Source organism: Panthera pardus, unplaced genomic scaffold (assembly GCF_024362965.1).
Source record: "Panthera pardus isolate Hobbes unplaced genomic scaffold, ASM2436296v1 HiC_scaffold_24, whole genome shotgun sequence".
Taxonomy (NCBI): Eukaryota; Metazoa; Chordata; class Mammalia; order Carnivora; family Felidae; genus Panthera; species Panthera pardus.
Window position 1 is genome coordinate 46042320 of NW_026526810.1, and position 24912 is coordinate 46067231.

A 24912-nucleotide genomic window follows, 5' to 3' on the forward strand; every position below is an offset into this window, starting at 1 on the left:
AAGAAAATATGTGATGGGATAAGATTATGAAAACCACGTTCTTTTTGTTTTATCTTAAAATGTTTTAGTTTTTAAATGCTACTTTCTAGAAGCATTTGAGATCAGAATGAAAAATACAAGTTTATTAGCTACCATTGTTGAAGTTCTTTTCGTCTACTACCCTAAACCAGTCCATCATCTGGCACCTGCAGTAATGTAGTAAAATCTATTTACTCATAACCACTGTGGCCTATCTTTAATCTATATTATAGCTAGAGTAATTTCAAAATGCATATCTGAATATGTCATACCCACTTTGTAAAAAATCTAAAGCTTTTTCATTACCCCTAGAGATCATTATACTTAATGAAATCCTTAAACCCTGCCCAGTATGACTTCTTGCTTTTCTTTTTTTACTTTTAATTTTGAGTTAATTATAGATTCACATGCAGTTTTAAGAAATGATAGAGATCTTATGTACTTTTTACCTTGTTTCTTCCAATAGAAACATCTTCCTTGCTTTCTAAGTCTCATCTCTTTTTTTTTTTTAAATACATGAAATTTATTGTCAGATTGATTTCCATACAACACCCAGTGCTCATCCCAAAACATGCCCTCTTCAATACCCATCACAGAGGTCTAAGTCTCATCTCTTAACCAGTTTTTGACCTCTTAACTATGCTGTAGTCATACAGGCTTTTCTCTGATTTTTTTAATATAGTCCCTATCATGGTACCATAGCTTATGTTCTTCTTTCTGCCAGAAATGACTACCCTTATCTACACTGACATCCTTAGCTTTTTTGACTAAGTTAGGTTTATCCTACAGATCACATCTCCAACATGATTTTTTTAGGGGAGTTTTTTTAATCTTTTTCTGCTAGATCAGGTTTATTTGCTGTATAATTTTATGGGGCCCATGTTCCTCTTATACAGAATATTTATATCTAACTATATTTTATTTTATTAAAAAAATTTTTTTTAACATTTATTATTGAGAGACAGAGCATGAGCATGGGAAAGGCAGAGAGAGGGGGAGATACAGAATTATTGTTAATTTATTGCATATATATGCAAATGTCATAATAATTATTTAGGTTGATTTATTGTAGTAGATTAAAGTACAGATTTATTGTAAATGTAGTCTCTTAATCTGTGTGGGTCTTCCCCCTGTAGATTATTATTTGTGGATGAATACTATGTTGTTGGAGTAAGACAGTATTCACTTTTTTAGATGTAAATACTGAGCACTTGTACACTTAGATAAGTGGATAGAAATTAACTCTTAGAATTCTTGAATAATGATTTCACTTAATTCTTAGAATTCTTGAGTAATGATACCAAAATTCACATTGTGATTTAACAGTAAATTTTTTTTTATTGATTTATTAGGTGATAGTTCAATTAGGCTCTTTTTCAGCTTTGTTGAAATTAAAGAATTGCAGACTACCTGATTTGTAAAAGGATTTTTTAACCATTTATTAGTTTCATTTATTTTTTCAACACCCATGCTGATAATTCAGTTTATTGTTTTACTTAGCTCCTAGGAGGTTTTCACAGTGTAGGATAAGGCACCATGGTGTGGAGTTCAAGATGGGTGAGAACAAACACCTTTTTGTATATGAAGTGGGCAAAGAACGAATATCAAAGGGAGGTAGAAGAGCGAGTCTGAACCTCCAGTATAACAATGCAACAATTTTAAGAAAGAGCACATATGGAAATTGATTCCCTGAATCTGCCCATGTGTCTATACCTCTTTAAATCTTCATGGACTCAAGATAAGCAGACTCCAGTTGGAACCAGGGATATGGTTCATTGTATAGAAAATGATCTGAACCTGTCTAGCTTCACAAATCAATTTTTACATAATCTCCTTGACATTAAGGTTTATGTAGTGATGAGATTTTTCCTGAATGCTAATACTAGAAATAAAAAGAAATACAAAAGATTCTAGTTGTCTATTACAACGTTAAAAACTATTTTAACATGAATAATTGTAATTGTTTTTAAATTCCCATATATTTTAACGTTGTTCATTTTTTAACAGGTAGCCAATATGTTCTACATTGTAGTGATTATGGCTCTTGTATTACTTAGTTTTGGTGTTCCCAGAAAAGCAATACTTTATCCTCGTGAAGCACCTTCTTGGACTCTTGCTAAAGATATAGTTTTTCATCCATACTGGATGATTTTTGGTGAAGTTTACGCATATGAAATTGATGGTAAGGGTTTATGTTTACAAATTCATCTTTTGGTTATTTTATGTTTTAAAGTTAGATTGCATTACAGTAATATTACATATTTTCACAAGTCAAAATATTACTAACCTAAGCCCTCTCAAAATACATTAGTTTAGCCCAGGGGGAGGAAAAAAACTACAAAAATTAATTGGAAAAAAGTATTTTTAGAACTTTTTCAGCCATAAATGGAAATCTGGCCTAACCTGGCTTACAAAATAGGACATATATTAGCTCATGTGACACAGAATTCAGAGGTAGTGGTCTTTGGAGTTTGTTAATTCATAGCTGTTAACATTTGTTCTTTATTGTCCCACTGCTCTGTAATCACAATGTCTGATTCATACAGGTTTCCTTTATGATTGGAAGACTGTCACTAGTAGAGGAAAGAGAGTGTTTTCTTTGGTTCTCTTAAGGGTAAAATGTCCCTTTCCCAGAAGCCCCCTATTGTACCTGTTCTTTCAAACTCATTAGCTCACATTGGCTTCATCCTGCTTATCTCCGAAACAGTTGGGGTGAGGGTAATAGGATTAGAACTAATCCAAATATGGTAGTGGATAAACTCTTGAATTACAAAATTCAACTGCACAGGTAATAAACTTTTTAAAATTGTTTTAGCTCATGAAGCTAGATAGCTTGTGAACATAGGTGATGCTGCCAGCTTTCAGGGATGTTCTACAGACCTCCCCATTTGCATTATAGAATCTTTATTTTGCATTATAGAATCTTTGTTTTGTTAGTTTTGCTCTTGATCTCTTTTATAGTCTGTCTCATCTTTATTCCTCCCTCACCCCATACCTGTGTTGCTCCCTAGGCACCTATTTATTTAGAGGATGGTTGTTACCAGATTTTGCTTAAAACTGTGAGGTTTTACCAGTCTGGTCAAATTTTATGTTTAATGCTTTCCTGTTTAATGCCCTTTTCAGGTTTTCATTTTCTGCTTTTTTTCTGATGTAGTTCTAGTTTAGTATTATAAAGTATTGGATATAGCTTTTTAGTCTCCTTCATTCTCTTCCTTGGGTACTTACTTTGTCAAACTAATGTGAATAGAATGGAAATAGATTCCTAAAGCTTTTTTTTAAAAAAATGTTGAGAGAGAGAGAGCGCGTGCGCACACACACGCAATGGGAGGGGCAGAGAGAGGATCCCAAGCAGGCTCCTCTTGCTGTCAGCAGAGTCCAAGTCGGGCTTCAAACACACGAAGCATGAGATAGTGACCTGAGCCGAAATTAAGAGTCAGAGTCTTAAGTGACTGAGCCACCCAGGCACCCCAAGAGTCATAACGCTTTTTAAGACCAAAAGAACGTTGTGCATTTGAGTGTTTCAGTGGTGTATATATTTTTAAATGATTACTAAACAAATGCTAATTATAAGCATTTATATAAAACTTGTCACTAATTCATGATTATTTAATTCTAATGCTTACCCTACTTAAATTATTTTGCTTTATTCTTTTAATACCCTGGTGGGTACTAAAACCCTTCCCTTCCTTGTTTTTATTCAGCTGTGTTCTGGTTTCAGAAACATTCCTGGTGAGGTTGATGAAAACCAAGGAATTAAAATCTAATCATTATCTATTTGAGAGGCACTTAAACCACTCTTTCAACCTTCTTTTGTGACATAGTAAGATAAACTCAGTAATCTTCATGTTTGTAAATTTACTATGAGTTTACCATACCCTTTTATAGTTGTTATTTTTCTTACAGAAATGCTATAGTGTGGCTAAATCTGGGAATTTTATTCTACTTAATGTTCCTTGAACTAAACCCTGCCTTGAATTGCATACATAATACAACTGTATACCGTCTCATCTAGATTAGGGTGGTAGAACAGATACCCACATCCCTCACAAAATTTTTCTATTTTGGATTTTTTGAGAAAAATGAGAGAGAGAGAACATGAGCGCAAGCCAGGGAAGGGCAGGAGTGGGAGGGAGAGTCTTAAGCAGGCCCACATGCAGCACAGAACCTGATGGGGGGGCTCCATCTCAGGATTGTGGGATCATGACCTGAGTAGAAATCAAGAGCGGGATGCTTAACCAACTGAGTCACTCAGGTGCCCCTATGTTGGAATATTTTTAAGTTTGTGTTCCAACTGCTTGCCCAGAAGCTTTTACTAGAATCTGAAACAGATTTCTACATAATCGAAACTTCCTTCAAAAGTATGTAAATACTAATTTAAAATAGTTACTGGTGTGAATACTATATCTAAACTGTTTTCTTCTTTCCAAAGTGTGTGCAAATGATTCCACTATCTCTCAAATCTGTGGTCCTGGGACATGGTTGACTCCATTTCTTCAAGCGGTCTACCTCTTTGTACAGTATATCATTATGGTCAATCTTCTTATTGCATTTTTCAAGTAAGAATTTTATGTAGTTGCTTATTATAATGAGATCATTTAATATATAGTTTTCATTTTGAAGGATATGTACAAAATTTCAAATACAAAAACTTCGTAGAGCTTAAACTATTAAAATTACCTTTGAAAATTACGAATAGGAAGGCATGCTTTTTCAAATCAACATGCAGTTCTTTTATAAATTTAACCTTGATTTGGTAGTTTTACTATGTTTCCAAGGAATACGCATTTAGTATATAAAACAGAAAGGCAAATAGAAAATTCATCAGTAATCTCATTTATATTTTTTGGTGTACCTCTTTCTGTTATTTTTTATGAATGTTTGTGAATACTTTTCTGTTCAGAAATAATGTTCTTATATTTTGTATACTGTTTTTAATTAAGCAAAACATGACTATTATTCAACATTAATAAATACCCCTCTCCAGTTTTTTTTTAATGTTTATTTATTTATTTTGAGAGACAGTGAGTGGGGGAGAGACAGAAAGAGACAGAGAAAATCCAAGCAGGCTCTGAGCTGTCAGTGCAAAGCCAGATATGGGACTTAAACTCACAAGCAGTTAGATCACGACCTGAGCTAAAATCAAGAGTGGGACGTTTAACTGACGAAGCTACCCAGGCACCCCACTCCAGTTTCAGGAATATCTGATATTCCATGATAGACCCTAATTTTTCAACCAATATGTTACATTGTTGAGTTTGTCTATAATTTTTTTGTTCTCAAAAACCATGTGGTTAAATTTTTATCCATCCTTAAGTATGTTTTCCTAAAAGTAGAGCTGTTTGATATATGCATTTTTAGGACTTTCTGCATTTAAACTAAAGTAGACTTGCATCCTCAAATCTCTGCCAACACTAGGTATTGTTATCTTTAATGGTTGCTAGTTTGATAGTACATAAAAGTATATTGTTTTTGTTTGTGCTTACTTTGCTTCTACTAAGATTTATTATTTTATTATGGTTTTGTCATTTATATATAATTTTAAAATTTTAGGATCATATTTTCTGCTTATTTTTCTGGGAGTTGATAATTAAGACCTTCAACAGTATCAAACTTGTGCCTTATGCTTACTGCATATATTTTTTCCAGTTTCTCATTTGCCTTTTAGTTTATGTATGGTAGAGTACTCTTTGGAATCCTTGTTTAGAACAGAATTATAACAAAATATCTAGTATTTAAAACTTTAAAGTATGATTAACTATGTTTGTTTTATTTTTTTTCCTTTGTTATTCAAGTAATGTGTATTTACAAGTAAAGGCAATTTCCAATATTGTATGGAAGTACCAGCGTTATCATTTTATTATGGCTTATCATGAGAAACCAGTTCTGCCTCCACCACTTATCATTCTCAGCCATATAGTTTCTCTGTTCTGCTGCATATGTAAAAGAAGAAAAAAAGATAAGACTTCAGATGGGCCAAGTAAGTAAAATATATTAAGGCAAATATTTGTGTTTTATCACTTATCAGTACTACACTGAAGGCTAAGTGTTAACTTTGTTCAGAAGACTTAATTGGCTAATGTTACTATAAAAACTTCTGTTGAATATGTCTGAACATAAAAGAATTTTGAGTATACTACAATGTCTATAAAACTGAATTTAGTACTAAACTTCCTTTTGAGTGTGGTATGTCTGTTTGTTTTCATTAAAATGATAATGGAAACCATAACATTTGCTGTTCTATAAACCGTTTTTGCTGCTCTGTGAACAATAATACTTTTATTCTGTATACTACATGAGACTAATCATACCAAACTTTGCTTTTAATTTTACAATGGTTTTCTGCTCTACTAAATTGGTTCTTAAATTCCTCTACCTACATAAATGAGGGGGAGGTATAAAGAGAAAGATAGATAGGGTTAAGAGTATTTAATAGGAAAATGAAAATCAGAAGAGGACGAGGTACCTGAAACTATTCTGCTAAAGAAAAAAAAAAAAAGGAAATATCTGTCCAGTGCTTTAGAAACACTACAGTAAAAAGAGAATAAGTATATAGATGATGGATATAGTCTTATGAACCCTGAATAATTCATAAGACCCATGACTGCAATTTGATATCTTGATAGTCTTCATTGATTTTTTTGTTCTTTTCCCTGCTTAGAACTTTTTTTAACAGAAGAAGATCAAAAGAAACTACATGACTTTGAAGAGCAGTGTGTTGAGATGTATTTTAATGAAAAAGATGACAAATTCCATTCTGGGAGTGAAGAGAGAATTCGTGTCACTTTTGAAAGGTTCAGAAGCTTTTTAATTATAATTGATATGTCAGAGTGGGTTTTTTTTATGTCTTCTACATGCCCATTGTTCAATTTATGTTTGTCAAATAAGTAAACTTAATAATAGTTTTACATATTGGAAGACAATTCAGTTCTTCTAATACTTAGTGTAAGTCAATTTCTTGTTATTTTTTGACCTTGTTATAGAGGACAGTGAAGAGTCAGTGGAGAAAAGTGAAACTATCCTTATTGTTTTAAAGCATTTTTTTTCCCATTGGCTTTGCTACATTCTGGAAGCAGATGGTAATGTTAGTTCTTTATATATGTAGCTTTATACATATTTGTGTGTGTGTTACTTTAATGTGCAGAAATCATAATAAATAGCCTATGGAACAAAAATGTTTTATGAAATCTTGCATTTTACTATAGTAGAATTAGCAGTGGATCCTTCTTAAACATTAAGTGTGCCTTTTATAAATAAATAATCATATTTTATATCTTACCTTGTGTGAGTACATGTAAAATTTCTTTTTACCATTGGCATTTATTGAGATTACAGAAAGAATCTCTCAAACATTAATTTTTAACATTTATAAAAAGCCTGTGTTTCTCCTACAGGGTGGAGCAGATGTGCATTCAAATTAAAGAAGTTGGAGATCGTGTCAACTATATAAAAAGATCATTACAGTCATTAGATTCTCAAATTGGCCATTTGCAAGATCTTTCAGCCCTGACTGTAGATACATTAAAAACACTCACTGCCCAGAAAGCTTCAGAAGCTAGCAAAGTTCACAATGAAATCACACGAGAATTGAGTATTTCCAAACATTTGGCTCAAAACCTTATTGATGATGGTCCTATAAGACCTTCTGTATGGAAAAAGCATAGTGTTGTAAATACACTTAGCTCCTCTCTTCCTCAAGGTGGTCTTGAAAGTACTAATCCTTTTCTTTGTAATATTTTTATGAAAGATGAAAAAGATACCCAATGTAACATATTTGGTCAGGATTTACCTGTAATACCCCAGAGAAAAGAATTCAATTTCCCAGAGGCTGGTTCCTCTTGTGGTGCCTTATTCCCAAGTGCTATTTCTCCTCCAGAACTGCGACAGAGACCACATGGGGTAGAAATGTTAAAAATGTTCAGTAAAAATAAAAAATTAGGCAGTTCATCTAATAGCATACCACATCTGTCATCCCCACCAACCAAATTTTTTGTTAGTACACCTTCCCAGCCAAGTTGTAAAAGCCACTCAGAAACTGTAACCAAAGATCAAGAAACTATTTGCTCTAAAGCTGCAGAAGGAGATAATGTAGAATTTGGAGCATTTGTAGGTAAGTTTGGCAAACTAACATTTGTATATAAATATTATTTATTTTTTAGTTATCACCTGGGGTGCCTGGGTGGCTCAGCTGGTTGGGCCTCTGACTTCAGCTCAGGTCATGATCTCACGGTTCATGAGTTTGAACCGCATTGGGCTCTGTGCTGACAGCTCGGAGACTGGAGCCTGCTTCAGATTCTGTGTCTCCCTCTCTCTCTGCCCTTCCCCCCGTTCATGCTCTGTCTCTCTCAAATATAAATAAACATTAAAAATTATAATTATCACCTTAGAAATAAAAATAAGTAGCTAATTAATAAAACTATGAACTTGTATGATAAGTGGACTACTTTTCATAGAGTATAGTTCTAAAATTTCTAAAAGGAATCAAGTCGGGGAAATAGGTTGAAATTGAGCTGTAATAGTTCTATTGGCACATTCTTCTTTGGTGAATTTACTATAATAACAGTTGTATGTAAAACTTACTTGGGCTCTTTTGAATTTGAGACTCTTCTATTGAATTCAGTTAACTAGTTGACAGAACCTGAGTTATTCATAAACGTTAAATATTAGGGGAATAATGGAAAGGTACAGAGGAGGCTAGATAGAAATAACTGGAAAAGATCAGTGTCTTATAAATAGGGTGACCATATAATTTTTCAGCCCAACTAGTACACTTTTGAGAGTGACAGGGTACAGTAAATTACATTAGGGCAATAGGGAAAACCAGGACTCTGCTTGGAAAGTGGAGGATTTATGGTCGACCCATTTACATACCCAGAGAGAAGAGCATTTCAGAAAGGAATGACTCATTCTTTTTTTTTTTTTTTTTTTTTTAATGTTTTTATTTTTTATTTTTGAGACAGAGACAGAGCATGAACAGGGGAGGGTCAGAGAGAGAGGGAGACACAGAATTTGAAGCAGGCTCCAGGCTCTGAGCTGTCAGCACAGAGCCCGATGCGGGGCTCGAACTCACGGACCGTGAGATCATGACCTGAGCTGAAGTCAGACGCTTAACTGACTGAGCCACCCAGGCGCCCCAGGAATGACTCATTCTTAACACGTCAGCTAGCTGAAGTAAAATAAGGACTGAAAATGTATTTATTTTGGCAGTAATAATAAATTAATGACCTTTGTGAAATCTGTTTCAGTGAAGCAGTTGAGGCAGAAGCCAGATTATATTGAAATAAAGTGTGAATGAGAGGAGGAAATGTAAAGAGGGAGACTACAGATGGGATGGGCAATTAAAAGCTTACTATTAAGGCAGAGCGCCTGGGTGGCTCAGTTGGTTGAGTGTCCAACTTCAGCTCAGGTCATGATCTCACAGCCCGTGGGTTTGAACCCCGCGTCAGGCTGTGTTGACAGCTCAGAGCCTGGAGCCTACTTTGAATTCTGTGTCTCCCTCTCTCTCTGCCCGTCCCCTGCTCACGCTCTGTGTCTCTCTCCTTCAAAAAATAAACATTAAAAAAGAAGATTAAAAAAAAAACAAACTTACTATAAATATAAAAAGAAAGAACTCATAATGTGGTTTTTGTGTAAGGTTTTTTATTTGTTTTGTTTATTTTTAATTATTTTTAATGTTTATTTGAGAGAGAGAGGCAGCGTGAGCAGGGGAGGAGCAGAGAGAATGGGAGACACAGAATCCGAAGCAGGCTCCAAGCTGTCAGCATAGAGCCTGATGTGTGGCTTAAACCCACAAACCGTGAGATCATGACCTGAGCTGAAGTCAGACACTCAACTGACTGAGCCACCCAGGCGACCCTTACTTGTTTTATTTTTAATGATGGAGAGACCTAAGCATATTTAAATGTTGACAGTGTATCATATGGAAGGAAAAGATGAAGAGGGAATACTTCATAGAGCTAACGTTTCCTTGCATTTGGGAGAATATAGTGTTCTAAGAGTCTTCCTGTTAGCTTATTAAAGTATTTTTAAAAATTTTCTTAAAAAAATAACTTGGGTCGTTTGTGGACATGACCAGAGTGTTCTGAGGCATGAGTGATGCCCTCTGTCTCTTCAGGTTTGAATTTTTTCATCGGGTGGCATCCTAACCTTGTCTTAATACTTATTTGAGCTTTCCCAGCTTAGAAATTTACCTAGTCGTGGAACATGTATTGAGATTAGTCAAAGAATATGATATGTCCATGTAAAATCTCCACATGGAGGCCAACCCTGTAAGTTATCTAGGTACAGACCATACTGATCTCTACTGCTAGGTTATATACAGTTTACTCTGGATTTATAGAGACAACTTTGCCTACATAAAATCTATCCCAATGTATTCTGTAAAAGCACATTTTTAGTCTGTTAGTATATTGCCATTGGGATGGATATATTTAGTTATCTATATATTTATATATGATTTGTGTATATATAGTTTGGATATATATGTATAACATATATGTAGTTTTTTTTTTTTTTTAACTTTCTTTTTTAAGTTTATTTATTTTGAGAGACAGAGCAGAGAAGCGGCAGAGAGAGAAGGAGAGTGAGAATCCCAGGCAGGCTCTGTGCTGTTAGTGCAGAGCCTGGTGTGGGTCTCGAACTCACGAACCATGAGATCATGACCTGAGCCGAAACCAAGAGTTGGATGCTTAACCAACTGAGCCCCCCAAGCACCCCATGTATTTTTATATTTATTAATAGTAGAAATGATCGCTTCCCTCTTTTTAAATTTCAAGCAATTCATATCACATGTTGGATTCTTTTAGAAGGCCCTTAGGCTTTTGCTGTTACTGTAAACTGAATTACTCATCTTCTCCAGCTTCTTGACAGATATTTTTAGTATTTATCAAAAGATCTATAGGAAACTTCAGAGCCCTCAAAACTACTTGGAAAGCAATATGAATCACTTGTTTATATAGACTTTAAGCAATGACGTTATTTTGATAAAAAGTAAATATTTTTGTTGTAATCTTTTTTTTTCTCTTTAAGGACACAGAGATAGCATAGATTATTTACAGAAGTTCAAAGAAACATCAAACAAAATAAAAGAAATGTTATCTGTAAGTAAATCTTTATTACAGCACAATTCAATTTTATTTTGCTATTTGGGGGTTTAGTTCAAAATAGAATTAAACGTTCCAATAAAAATGCAGTTTTAGCAGAAACCATCACCAACATGATGATCCCAAATATTTAAATCATACATCATTTAAAAAGAAGAAACAATCGAATCTGAAAAGTATACAAATAGTTTGCACTTATATTAATGAACATAAAAACACCAATTTAACATTTCTCTTTTTCTACATGCTTCTCCCTATACGTTTCTCATTCACTAAATACAGAGCTCAACTCTTTCCCAGGCCCAGACGTTTATTAGAACATAACCATGTCTGTCAAGGAATCTAGCAATCAGTAAAAAGCTGAATATACCTAACTACACTGTTATGTGCAGGTGTAAGATACTCAATAAATATTTGTTAAGTAACTGTTTAAATGTATAGAACAGTGAGTGAAAAGTTACTTCTTAACTGTTGCTTTCATAAATACCCATAATGATAGAGTCTTAAAATGAGGGAAAGGAACCAGTAGGGAAACCAGTGGTTTTTTTTTTAAGTTGTATCTCTTGTTTTATCTTTGAGTTTCTTACAGGGAGGAAGAACTGACTGGGAATTATAATTTAAAAAAGCAAAAAGACCTAGATGGAGTGAAATCGATCACTTAGATGATAATCTTAAGATAAAAAGTATAACTTTTTTCAGATGGGAGGACTGACTGATAGAAGAGAATTGTCACACAAATATTTTGGGTTGGAGAGAAAGAATGCTAAAACTTTTCTCTAACTTACTCTTTAAGAATCTGTGTGCTTCATTGTATATAAATCACACAAAGTTTTTTTAAAACTTAAAGAGAATAAAAAAGTAATCTGGGGAGTTTGTTGAATCTTTTAAGGCATTTGTTTTTCCAGTAAGACTAATGGAAACCACAAGGGAGTACTTGAGAAAGAGAAGGTTTAGAGTAACTATTGTGTAAAGTGATTAAGGAGTCAAGAGGAAACCAAGAATATGATTTCTTAGCTATAGAGTTGAAAATAGCATGAATTTTATTATAGCCATATCTGCATTTGGATTTTAGACAGGAAAACTGAAGGCTGGGAAGAGATGTAGGGAAAGTAAATCTTTGGAGAGATTCTGACTAGAGCATTGACATGACACCACAGTAAAAGGTTAGAGCTAACTAGTTGGGACTCTTATAGTTGTCAAACTCAGCAGTCAGAAACTCAAATTCATCATCTTCTTGCTCAGCAGATATATTTGTTCTTCTGTATTTCCTGCCTCTGTTAATAACATCAGCATTTTAGTTTAGAGAGCAAAACTGCACTGCTCTGTCTCTCTTCCAATCAACAGCCAAGTCTAACTTGTTTTGTTTCCTAAATATTTTTTTAGTTATCTGTTTCTTTCAATCCAAGTAACAATTACTCTGACTTAGGCTGTCATTGTCTAATATGTATCACTGAACTTTTAAACTATCTTCATAAGTACCACAATGGCAGTTGAAAAAAAATTACATCAGCACATTCTGGTGGCATCGTTTTGCTATAAAGAAGCACTTGATATACATAGGAAGTCATTTAGGATAAATGGATATTTCTTAATGGGAAAGGGTACCTGACAAGGTTTCCCCCACAGATTTTGCCTTTTAACAGTGAGTTTAAATGAACTTAAAGCAAGAGTGCGCTGAAAATTTTGAAGTGAGCAGATAACTTCCTGGTAAAAGTAAGAAGAAATTACAAGTTTCTGTGGCTGTGTTTTGAATTAAACAATTTTGAGTAATTAACTTAGAGGAAAAGAACTTAGACTGTAATAATAGAATAATGAGTTCTAGCCCATGATGGTCTGAGACTTTGAGTTCTTGAACTTTTGTGGGTTATATACCCCTTTGAAAATCAAATGAAAACTGTAGACCCTCTTCCCCAAAAAATGGACATATACAAAATTTTATCTATTAAGGTATATGGGGTTTTACAAATACCTTGAAGCCCACCATCAATCCTATACTAGAACTTGTGTCATAGGTGGAAAATACTTAAGCAAATAAATAGCTAGAACTGGTTCCAAAAGAAACAACTAAAATCAGAAAGGAAATTGGAGTTGCTCTGTAACTACAGAAAAAATGTTAGCCCTCTCACTTGGCTGTATAAATCAGCTGTATATGAAGAGTGCAGAGCATCAAAGGTAGAAAAACTTACTTTTCTTGAGATACAAGTAATTTTTTAAATGAAAGTAATAGTTTATTTTGGTAGTAACATTTTTAAATTCATTCTTTCTGAGAGGTGGTAGAGGTTTGGAAATATTTTAAAGTTGCATAATGTGAATTGTTTATAGTTGAAAAGAGAAAACAGTGTGAATGTATTGGGTTGTCCCCACATTATTTTAATGTAGTTTGTTAGTTCATCTGGGAAAATATATAGGGAAAAAGAAGAAAATGAGGGAGAATTAGACTATAAAATATTACACAGGTAGAACAGTTGAAACATGAATATTTAGCTAAACATTTTAGTGACTACAAAGTAACTTGTTTACAAATAAGAATTTAATAAGAAGAGTTGGATTAGAAATTGACGATAAGGGAAATGCCTTGTCAGTAAATACAAATTGGATAATTGAGTACACGTTTGGAAAAGCCTGTTTATGTTCTCATGTCACTTCATAAGCCCAGATGAATTCTAGCTTTAAATGTAAAAGCTCAAATCATAAACTTAAGAAAATAGTAATACCAAGTCAGTAAAACCAGGAGGGCTTTCTAAACATGAGGAAGAGGTGATATTAAACGAAGGATGAGAAAAGATAGAAGTACCAAAAAAATGGAAATCATAGATAAGTCAAAACAAATTTGGAAAAAATTGAAATGTGACAAATAATGAGCAGATAGATCTTTGGTTATATGAACAGCTCATATAATCAACAAGAAACCTACTGAGGTTTCCCAAAAAAACCACTCTTCCACCTTCCAAATTGTTATAATCTATCAATATTAGTGTAAAATAGCTTTTTCTTTTTTGGGTGAACTGATAAATATTTTATTTTCTCCCAAGTTTTTAATGAAATCATATTACTATGAAAAAGGATCCATTCAGATGGATTTATGAACAATAAGCAAGTAGGATATTTTGATGCAGTTTTTTGAGAAGGTCATTGAAGAAAATTAACTGTAACCTGTAATATACCCTTTGGTGACTAGGTAGATTAAAGTATATTGAGCTAAATAGAAACAGAGTCTCTTATACTACTTAGAACATTTATTTGAAATTCAGTTTGATTATTTTTAAATTATGTATATGTGTAATATGCAGAATGATATTCCTTCTGAAAACACTTTGAAACACGTGAGTTCTCATGCTGGATTTACTGAGTGTCACAAAACTTCTATTCCTCTTCCTTCAGAACAAGGTAAGTTCTCTGACTATGTGAATTATGTTACCAAACATATTCACTTAAGCTTTAAATGTATTATTACGTATGTCACACACCTAAGCAGTGAATGTTTTGGGAGTCAGAGAATGACGATTCTGGTCCATCATTGTTGCTGCAACCTTGAATAAAACACACAATTCTAGTATTCTGATATTTTTTACAAATTGTTTAGTCCTAAAGATGAAATATAAAGACTTGCTTTTTATAAATCTATTTTAATCAGTATTATCATTTAGTCAACATATTTTTTTAATTTAACTTTTAAAATAGCTAATACAGGGGTGCTTGGGTGGCTCAGTTGGTTAAATGTCTGACTCTTGGTTCAGCTCAGGTCATGATCTCTAGGTTCATGAGTTTGAGCCCCGCATCAGGTTCCATGCTGGCGGTGTGGAGCCTGCTTGGGATTCCTCTCTCCCTCTCTCTCTGCCCCTCCCCCACTCAACTGTATCTCAAAAAATAAATAAATAAACTTAAAAAAATTTTTTTTCTAGTAGTTAATACATTTATTTGGTTCAAAATTGAAATACATACACATACAAGCACTTTGAAAATAAGTCTCCCTCTCATTCCAGCCCTGTATGTAACCACTGTTATTTTTATTTATCCTGTAGAGTTTCACACACATAGTATGTGACGGTAGTCTTTCCTTTTATTTTTTACACAGAAAGTAACATACCATACATTTTGCTCTGCACCTTCAATTTTTAACTTGAGAATTAAATGGACTGGGGATGTTTCCATAACATACTTTTTTATGAGTTGGTTATATGTGCATATAAATTTATTAGTCAACGTTTCATTAATGTACATGTAGCCTTTATAAGATTCCTTAAGAAAAACATCACTACCATGTCCCCCTCACCATCATCTCCCCTTTCATTCTCTGTTTGTATACAGCAGTATCACGTTGGATATATTCCAGGAGTGCAAGTTGGTTTAACATTAACATCAGAAATATAATTGATGAGGGGCACCTGGCTGGCTCAGTCAGTAGAGCATGTGACTCTTGATCTCAGGGTTGTGAGTTCAAGCCCGGGTTGGGTGTAGAGCTTACCTGGGGGTGGAGGGGAATATACATATATATATATATATATATATATATATAAAATTGATGCATGAATATATATATATATGAAATTGATGCATGATAGTAACAGAGGAGAAGAATCATTTGTTCATCTCAGTAGCTGCAGAAAAGGCATTTGATGAAATTCAGTATCCATTCATAATTAAAACTCTTCCTAAAGTTAGAATAGAGTCTCCTTAATCTGAATAAAGGGTTATCTACAGAAAATTATCACAGATATTCTCTTTCATAATAATATGTTGAAAGCCAGATGGGGAACCAAGGCAAGGATTCTGGCTGTTTTCATTCCTATTTAATATCCTCTTTTTAAAAATTTATTTATTTATTTTATTTTTTTGAGAGAGAGCATGAGCCAGGGGAGGGTCAGAGAGAGAGGGAGACACAGAATTTGAAGCAGGCTCCAGGCTCTGAGCTATCCGCAAAGCCCGACGCGGGCTCAAACTCACCAACCATGAGATCATGACCTGGGCCAAAGTCAGATATCTGAGCCACCCAGGCGTCCCTGTTTAGTATTCTCACTGAAAAATAAAATAAAAAGATATGGTAGAATGGTTAGGACAGAAGAAAAAGAATTATTTTCAGTAACATGGATGTTATTTCTGAAGTTAACACACTTCTAATTTTGCATCCTCGTATTTCAGTTTTAAACAATAATTATTGACCTCCCACTAAAGAAGACAAGGATCAAACTTTTCCTCTTCCTCCTGTTCCCAGAAGACACAAACACACGCATGCCCATGCACACACATTTATTCTTTCCCACCATATAGTTATAATTTTGGGTAGATCAACAGTAGATTCTCTGCTGTTGGGCTACATTTCCTCAAGATACTCAGATACGTAATGCTATCAGTTTCATCATCTAGAAAAAGTTTTGCCCAGACTCTTCTAATGTACTTCAGTCTGGTTTTTTTGGCCTCTACACTTAGAATGCAAATTTCATTCTAAGATTTCCCATCACCATTCATTCATTCTGAGGTTTTTCTTTACTGTGCATAAAGTTGTGAATTATAAGTTACTTTAAAATTTAACATCCTTGGGGCACCTGGGTGGTTCAGTCAGTTAAGCATCCGGCTTCGGCTCAGATCATGATCTCATGGTTCATGAGTTCGAGTCCTGTGTCAAGCTCTGTGCTGACAGCTTGGAACCTGGAGCCTGCTTCAGGTTGTGTCTCCCTCTCTCTCTGCTCCACCCCTGATAGCACTCTGTCTCCCTCTCTCAAAAATGAATAAACATTAAAAAAAAATTAAAAAAATAATTTAACATCCTGACTTTTTAAAAATAGGCTTAATTCTAAAATTTATTTAGGATAAAATAACAAAATATGACAGATGCCATTTTAAGTCGTGGCAGAAAAGATGAACTATTTTTTCCATTATTGTAAAACAGTGTATGTATAAGACTATTAATATGTATAAGATGATTAATTGCAATGTTAGAATGGCAAGAGATTGAAATCATACCAAATGTCCGTTAGTAGGAGTTTGGTTGTTATTCTCTACAATTACTGTACAGCCATAGTATGACGTTCAGTGTAGCATCAAAATAGAATAGAGAAATTTTCTGTGATTGGAAAGATCTCCAAGCTTAAAGTTAAACCAACAACAAAAACCCTAAAATATATATTATTCTACTTTTTATGGTTAAAAAAAATGGTGATTGTACACACATACACAAAAAATATCCATGATAGAATGAATACACAAGAAATTTGGAAATAGGAAGACTAAGACTTTTTCCTTCAGACTCTTATTTCTTACTGCTTTTTTACAAAAATAAATTGAATAATTTTGGTGTCCTGCCAAGAGGCCTGTGGGCCTCATGTTAACTATTAATGTTCAGCAGTGTTGGGGAGAGGATAAGTTAGTTTATGAAAGTTACACTGTGTGTTGAAACACTTCGTGTTTGGTTGGTTGGTATCAAAACATTTTAGTTGTATAACTAATTTTTTTTTTAATTTTCTTTAAGTGGAAACTAGCAATAGAAGGCCATCCACAGAAGAAACTCATGAAGTAGATTCCAAAGCAGCTTTACTACCGGTTTGTACATTTCAGTTAACAAATGTGTATTTTAAAATATATATTTATTAAAGAAGAACTAAAAAAAGATGGTGATATTTTATTTGAGGTTCTATTTAGCTTTCAAAAATTTTTACCTTAGAAAACTGACATTAGTGCATTTATTCTTAGAATATTAGCAATTTATTCTTTGAAAAGAGTTTCTTCCTGTAGTGTGAATAGTTAAGAATTTGTTTGTATGTATGTATATGTGTGTCTATGTTTTTTTGTTTTTATCATGTTATGTTTTTCATCATGATAAATGTAGTCTTTAATCCCCACCCCCTAGTTACCCTATCCTCCCACTACCTTCCATCTGGTAACCATCAGTTTGTTCTCTATAGTTGAATCTGTTTCTTGGTTTGTCTCTCTCTCTCTCTCTCTCTTTGTTTTGTTTTGTTTTGTTTTGTTTTTCCTTTGCTCATTTGTTTTGTTCCACATATGAGTGAAACAAATCATAATGGTATTTGTCTTTCTCTGACTGACTTATTTCACTTGGCATACTACACTCTAGTTCCATCCATGTAGTTGCAAATGGCAAGGTTTTATTCTTTTTTTATTTTATTTTATTTTTTTATTTTACATCCAAGTTAGTTAGCATATAGTGCAACAATGATTTCAGGAGTGGATTCTTTAATGCCCCTTACCCATTTAGCGCATCCCCCCCCCCACAACCCCACCAGTAACCCTCTGTTCTCCATATTTAAGAGTCTCTTATGTTTTCTTCCCCTCCTTGTTTTTATATTATTTTTGCTTCCCTTTCCTTGTGTTCATCTGTTCTGTGTCTTAAATTTCTCATATGCATGAAGTCATAAGATATGTGTCTTTCTCTGACTAATTTCACTTAGCATAATACCCTCCAGTTCCATCCACGTAGTTGCAAATGGCAGGATTTCATTCTTTTTGATTGCTGAGTACTCCATTGTATGTGTGTATGTATATGTATATATATATAACATCTTCTTTATCCATTCCTCCATTGATGGACATTTGGGCTCTTTCCATACTTTGGCTATTGTTGATAGTGCTGCTATAAACATTGGGATGCACGTGCCCCTTTAAAACAGCACACCTGTATCCCTTGGATAAATACCTAATAGTGCAATTGCTGGGTTGTAGGGTAGTTCTATTTTTAATTTTTTGGGGAACCTCCATACTGTTTTCCAGAGTGGCAGTTTTGTTCTTTTTTATTGCTAAATAATATTCCGTGGTGTATTTATATTTATATTTATATTTATATTTATATTTATATTTATACCTCGTCTTCTTCATGCATTCATCTATCACTAGACACTTGAGCTCCTTCCATTGTTTGGCTGTTATAAATAATGCTGCAATAAACACAGGAGTGCATGTATTCCTTTGAGTTAGTGTTTTTGTATTTTTGGGTAGATACCCAGTAGTGCAATTACTGCATCATAGGGTAGTTCTGTTTTTAACTTTTTGAGGAACCTCCAAACTGTTTTCCACAGTGGCTCTACCAGTTTTCATTCCCACCAGTGGTGGAAGAGTGTTCTTTTTTCTCTACATCTTCACCAGCACTGGTTGTTTCTTCTGTTTTTGATTTTGACCATTCTTATAGATGTGAGGTGCTGTGTCATTGTAGGTTTGATTTGTATTTCCCTGATGAGTGATGTTGAGCCTCTTTTCATGTGTCTGTTTGCCATCTGGATGTCTTCTTTGGAGAAATCTGTTTATGTCTTTTGCCCATCTTTTAACTGCATTATTTGTTGTTTGGGTATTGAGTTGTATAAGTTCTTTATATATTTTGGATGCTAACCCTTTATCAGATATGTTTTTTGCAAACATATTCTTCTATTCTGTAGGTTGCCTTTTAGTTTTGTTGATTGTTTCCTTCACTGTGCAGACACTTTCTGATGTAGTCCCAGTAGTTTATTTTTGCTTTTATTTCCCTTGTCTCAGAAGATGCATCTAAAAAAAGTGTTGCTGTGGCCAATGTCAGAGAGATTACTGTCTGCATAATAGTTAGGAAATTTTACAGAAAAATTTATTCAAAAGAAAGGTAGGAATCTCTGTTTGTATTGAAACTGGTTGTATGTAGTCATTCCCAGCCAATTGAGGTAGTATTTGATTTTACAAATACTCTTTAAATTTTTTTTTAAAGTTTATTTATTATTGAGAGAGAGATAGAGCATGAGTTGGGGAGAGCCAGAGAGAGAGGAAAATACAGAATCCGAAGAAGGCTTCAGGCTCCGAGCTGTCAGCACAGAGCCTGATGCGAGGCTCGAACTCACAAACTGTGAGGTCATGACCTGAGTCGAAGTCGGACACTTAACCGACTGAGCCACCCAGGTTCCCCGCAAATACTCTTTAAAAGCATACTCTGGCATCAAGATAAATAACTTGGGAGAAAGTAGAAAAATTGGTCCTTTATAGTCAAGTATAGAAATCAGTATTCATAATTAGCCTGGATCATCAAGAACATTTTATTTACATTCTGCTATAAGGAGATAGATTATATTATGGAAAGTCATGTTATTAAAAAAATTATTTCAGTGAGGAAAGGGGGTTAGTGAACACAGTTTCACAGTAACAATTCCTCCTTTTTGGAAGGACACACCCTGCACAATTTTGCCACAAAGTAAGTTCCATTGAAGATGACCTGACAATGCGAAATTACAGAACTTCTGGGATTCAAGTTACACAAACAGTATTAATAAACCTCTACCAACTTGAGATACTAGAATTACTGGTTACAAGTTATAAAATAATATGATTAAGGTGACTAAAACCATAAAAGAGAAGGTATTACAAATATGAAAAAAAGAAAAGATACTACTCAGAAAGTCCTGAAAAATTACATAAAAATCTAGAATAAAAAGTAACTCAGTGGGGGTTATAATAACATAGATTAGGCACAGCCAAACAGAGAATTACTAAACTGGATGAGAATATAATTATAGAGTTATAATTAAATGGCAAAAATACAGAATAAAAACAATATGCACGTATACAGAAAAAGACTTCAATGAGATATGCTTATATGTTTTTAGTGATTTGTTTACAGTATGCATGATTTTAATTTTACTCTTTCTACTTCGTTGTGTTTTTCTTTTTCAATGAGCACATACTATTTAGAGTCATAGAAACAAATGTATAAGAATATAAAGTTGTCATCAGAAGTAAAGAAACTAGCCAGAGTGTAATTATGTTGTAGGAAATAGCACTCATGAAATTCTTTATTCTACCTTGTGGAATGGTCTTATGGTAATTATATCCATTTATTATTTTTTTAGTTGTATAAAATAAGGACTTCACATTAATTTTTCAGACTATAGGAAACAAAACAGGGTTAAACAAACAGTTATGCTTCTTCTAGAGAGATTTTTTTCTTTAATTTTTGTTTGTGTTTGTTTTTGACTAAAGGATTGGTTACAAGATAGACCATCAAACAGAGAAATGTAAGTAAGCCTTTTCTCATCGTTAACCTGAAAAGTATCATAGTTATTGGGGTTTTTTTCTGTTCTTTGTACCATCTTTTAAAACACTCTTTTATCTGTGAGTGATGATTATTTATTTTAACATCTCTTGTCTTTACATAGAAGAGATTGGGGGAACTCATTTATTATGAGTTAATATATACATTTAAAATTACAATTTTAATGGGTATTGAGGAGGGCACCTTTTGGGATGAGCACTGGGTGTTGTATGGAAACCAATTTGACAATAAATTTCATATATTAAAAATAAATAAATAAATAAATAAATAAATAAATAAAATTACAATTTTATATAGTTATACTATCATTATGGCAATGCTATGATTACTATATTTTAGGATTCCAGAGGACGTTTACAAAAGAAAAAGTCATCTTTTTTTTTATGTTTGTTTATTTTTGAAGGAAAGAAAGACAGAAAGTGAGTGGGGGGGCCGGGGATGGGTGTTGCAGAAGAGAGGGAGACACAGGAAGAGAATCGGAAACAGGCTCCAGGCTCTGAGCTCTGAGCAGTCAGCACAGCATGGGAGAGTTACTTTCTGATATGGACTATTTGAGAAGGAACCACAGTGTTTCCCCTATTGCTTTCTGTGCATCAGAAATATATGTGAATATATAGAGAAGAAAATAAACCAGGTGCCACATGGGTATGCAGTGTTCAAGTTCTTTGGGTGCTCTGGGCCTTGTATGGCACTTGGAAGATCAAGCTGTAATCAGATCTCTTCAGAGTATACTGTGTTTTATAACCAAAACCATAGGATGTAAATACAGAATAGGTACCTGAAGTTGATGTTAACTCAGCTAACAAGAGAACCTTGTCTTACAGAATGTTGAGCCATAGAAGTACCCAGAAAGGTGGAGTTGGTCAGCACTTTTTGGGTGCTGAGAAAAGAGTAGTTTATCAACAGCAAAGGGATGATGCTAGGGTCAAAATACTTCCTATAATAAAATATTTATATTAGGTAGAAGGTAAGAGCTGGAAAGAGATTTTTAGTACAGATTAAACATATATTTATATCCATATATGAATTTGGCATTGGCTTTAAGGGAAATGGCATATATTCAAACAAAAGTGAATCTAGATCTCAGAATTACTTTAATCACGTTATATTAAATAATCATAATTTTACAAAGTGTATGGTAGCCAAAACAAAGATTGTGTCACAACTTGTATTTTTTGTGTTTTCTTTAGGCCATCTGAAGAAGGAACGTTAAATGGTGAGTCCATATGGTAGATTTAATGCAAAAAAATGAGGATTATATATGATGTTATGTTATAGCAAATACCACATTATTCTAGCTAAGAAACTTCAGACTTTGTGTTTGAAAGAGCCAAGGTGGTAAAAAGTTCTTTGTTCACCTAGTTTCTCTTCAATATAGTAGTTTCACATATACATGAACTCACCATGTGAATGATACATCTTTACTGTCATCCTACCCCCCTTCGTCCCTGTGACCTAGTCTGCTCTTTCCCTTGTATACCCTGTTTTAGTGAATGATACTCTTTCAGTCTACTAGGTAAAATCTGAGGAGTTATTCTTGACCCCCTTGACCTTGCACTCACAAAGTCCTGTTGTATTTACTTCTTAAATATTAAGACTCCATCTTCCACTATACATTATTCTGCTGTTATCAGTTCACACTTCATCATTTTTTAAACCTTTTATTGGAAGTATATATAACATGCATACAAAAAAGGTAGAGATAAGCCTCTCAGTGAATTCTCCCTAAGCAACTATGCCCCTGTAATCAGCACCCAGGTCACAAAACAGAATATTGCCAGTATCCCAGCTCCTCGTGTCCTTGTGTTTTAACCTCTGCCCCTGAATAACACATGTATAGTTTTGTCTCTGTTTATGGAATATATAAATGGAATCATAAAGTATGTACTTTGTGTCTGGCTTTTTCCTCCTAACATATGTTTATAAGATTCATCAATATTTTTGTGTATAGTGGTAGTTTGCACATTCTCATTACTATATAGTATTTCCTTATATGAATCTATTGAATGTATCCATTCTGTTATTTGATAGGCATTTCAGTAGCTTCCATTGTATGATTATTATGAACCATGAGTGCCATTATGAGTAGTCTTATTCATGTTGTTTGGTAAACATATGTATTTGTTTTTTATTGGGCATGTACTTAGGACTGGAATTTGTAGGTGGTAGGGTATGTATGTGTTCACATTTAGTTGTTACTGTCCCATAGGTTTTTAGAGTTGTGCCACTTAATCTCCCTTCTAGTCTGTCTTCTATTCTTCCACCAAACTGATCCTCCTCTGCTTTACATTTTCCTCACTGTCATTGGGTAAAATCGTGTCCTTTCTTAGCATGGCATATTTGGCTCCTAACTATTTGGTATTCCCTGATTCTGTAGCTTTACCTCCTACAGGCGTGCCTGTACTCTTGCTCGTTAGTTTGCAGTCCTGGTTACATGTCCAAGTACTTACGGAGAATCACTTTACGCTGACACACACCTACAGAATTTTTTGAAGTGAAATCTGGGTAGGTGCACAGTGAAAAAGCCCCACAGGTGATTCTGATATATGTTTATTATAAATTTATTTATATCTATTATACGTGATATATATTTATGTGTATAAAATTAGTTTTGAAAACTGCTGTTTCTGTTCATACTAAAAAACTTGCAGTTTCTCAAGTGTAGCATGTGCTTTAACAGTTCCGTGTCTGAAAATGTTGCCCTGACCACACCACTGTCTTCCAGACTATTCTTTTTCCCCTTCTCTTTCTCTGAGACATCCTTCAACCTTTCTGCAAGCAGAAGGCATTTAGTACCCCTCCTCTATAGTCCTATGATGTATATATACATCATATATACATATATACATACATATATACATCATATATACATGTGTATATATAGTCCTATAATATATATATAATGTGTATATTTTATACTTCCTACATAGTATTAAAACTATTGACTGATTTTCTTCTCAAGACAGTAAGGTCTTTTTCATTAATATTCTGTAAACTTAACACATGGCAAATTCAATTGATTCTCCAGTCTTCTCATTACAGTTAAAAAGTCAAATCCTCAAATACATTTAAATATGGAGGAAGGGCTTTTGGGTATGTTTCACATTCCAGAAGTTCATCTTCTTATGGTCAGCCCACTAAAATGGTTACTTGGTTACAAGCTCCAGCTCCTAAACTAAAAGATCTTTTCCTTTTTGAGTGGGGGTGGAGGGTGTGGGAAAAGCGCAGCTTATGACAGGAGAGTGTGAAATGTCACGTGCTTTTTCCCTTCCAGGTATCTGAGTGCACAGTTAGGACTAATCTGGCACAATGAAAAAGGATAATAGAGCAAGCACATGATGAGTGTATTTTACTATTTGTTTTTTCTGTTCAGTGAAGAGAGCTTATATGAAGGGAACTTAGGATGATTATATGAGAATGAGCAAAAATTTTTATACCACATTAGTACTTTTAAAAGGGTTTCATTTGTTTATTTGCCATTTTAGGTCTCGCTTCTCCATTTAAACCAGTTATGGATACAAATTACTATTACTCAGGTCAGTATTATTAAAAACAAAATCTAACTATTTTGAGCTTTTAGAAAGGATTTCATTATTTTTCTCTCATTTTTGTGCAGCTGTGGAAAGAAATAATTTGATGAGATTATCCCAGAGCATTCCATTTACACCTGTGCCTCCAAGAGGTAAATCCAAATAGTAAAGAAATGAAGGAGAAAATAAACCTTTTATTAATAGTGTGATTTTTAGCTGTGATGTAGAACATGGGTGGTAATAGAAGGAA

At 33.9% G+C, this 24912-nt stretch overlaps 1 protein-coding gene across 3 annotated transcripts in view; it reads left to right on the plus strand.

Annotated features, from left to right (window-relative positions):
* TRPM7 (transient receptor potential cation channel subfamily M member 7) overlaps positions 1-24912 on the plus strand; it is a 121789-nt gene that overhangs the window by 81738 nt on the left and 15139 nt on the right. For all 3 annotated transcript variants that reach the window (XM_019442135.2, XM_019442137.2, XM_019442136.2), the window contains 12 exons: positions 2026-2200; positions 4448-4574; positions 5811-5995; positions 6677-6809; positions 7410-8125; positions 11044-11114; positions 14408-14504; positions 17584-17654; positions 21060-21094; positions 22323-22348; positions 24618-24668; positions 24749-24814. In XM_019442135.2, coding sequence (XP_019297680.1) covers positions 2026-2200; positions 4448-4574; positions 5811-5995; positions 6677-6809; positions 7410-8125; positions 11044-11114; positions 14408-14504; positions 17584-17654; positions 21060-21094; positions 22323-22348; positions 24618-24668; positions 24749-24814 — 1753 coding nt within the window. The remainder of the gene's footprint in view (positions 1-2025; positions 2201-4447; positions 4575-5810; positions 5996-6676; positions 6810-7409; positions 8126-11043; positions 11115-14407; positions 14505-17583; positions 17655-21059; positions 21095-22322; positions 22349-24617; positions 24669-24748; positions 24815-24912) is intronic.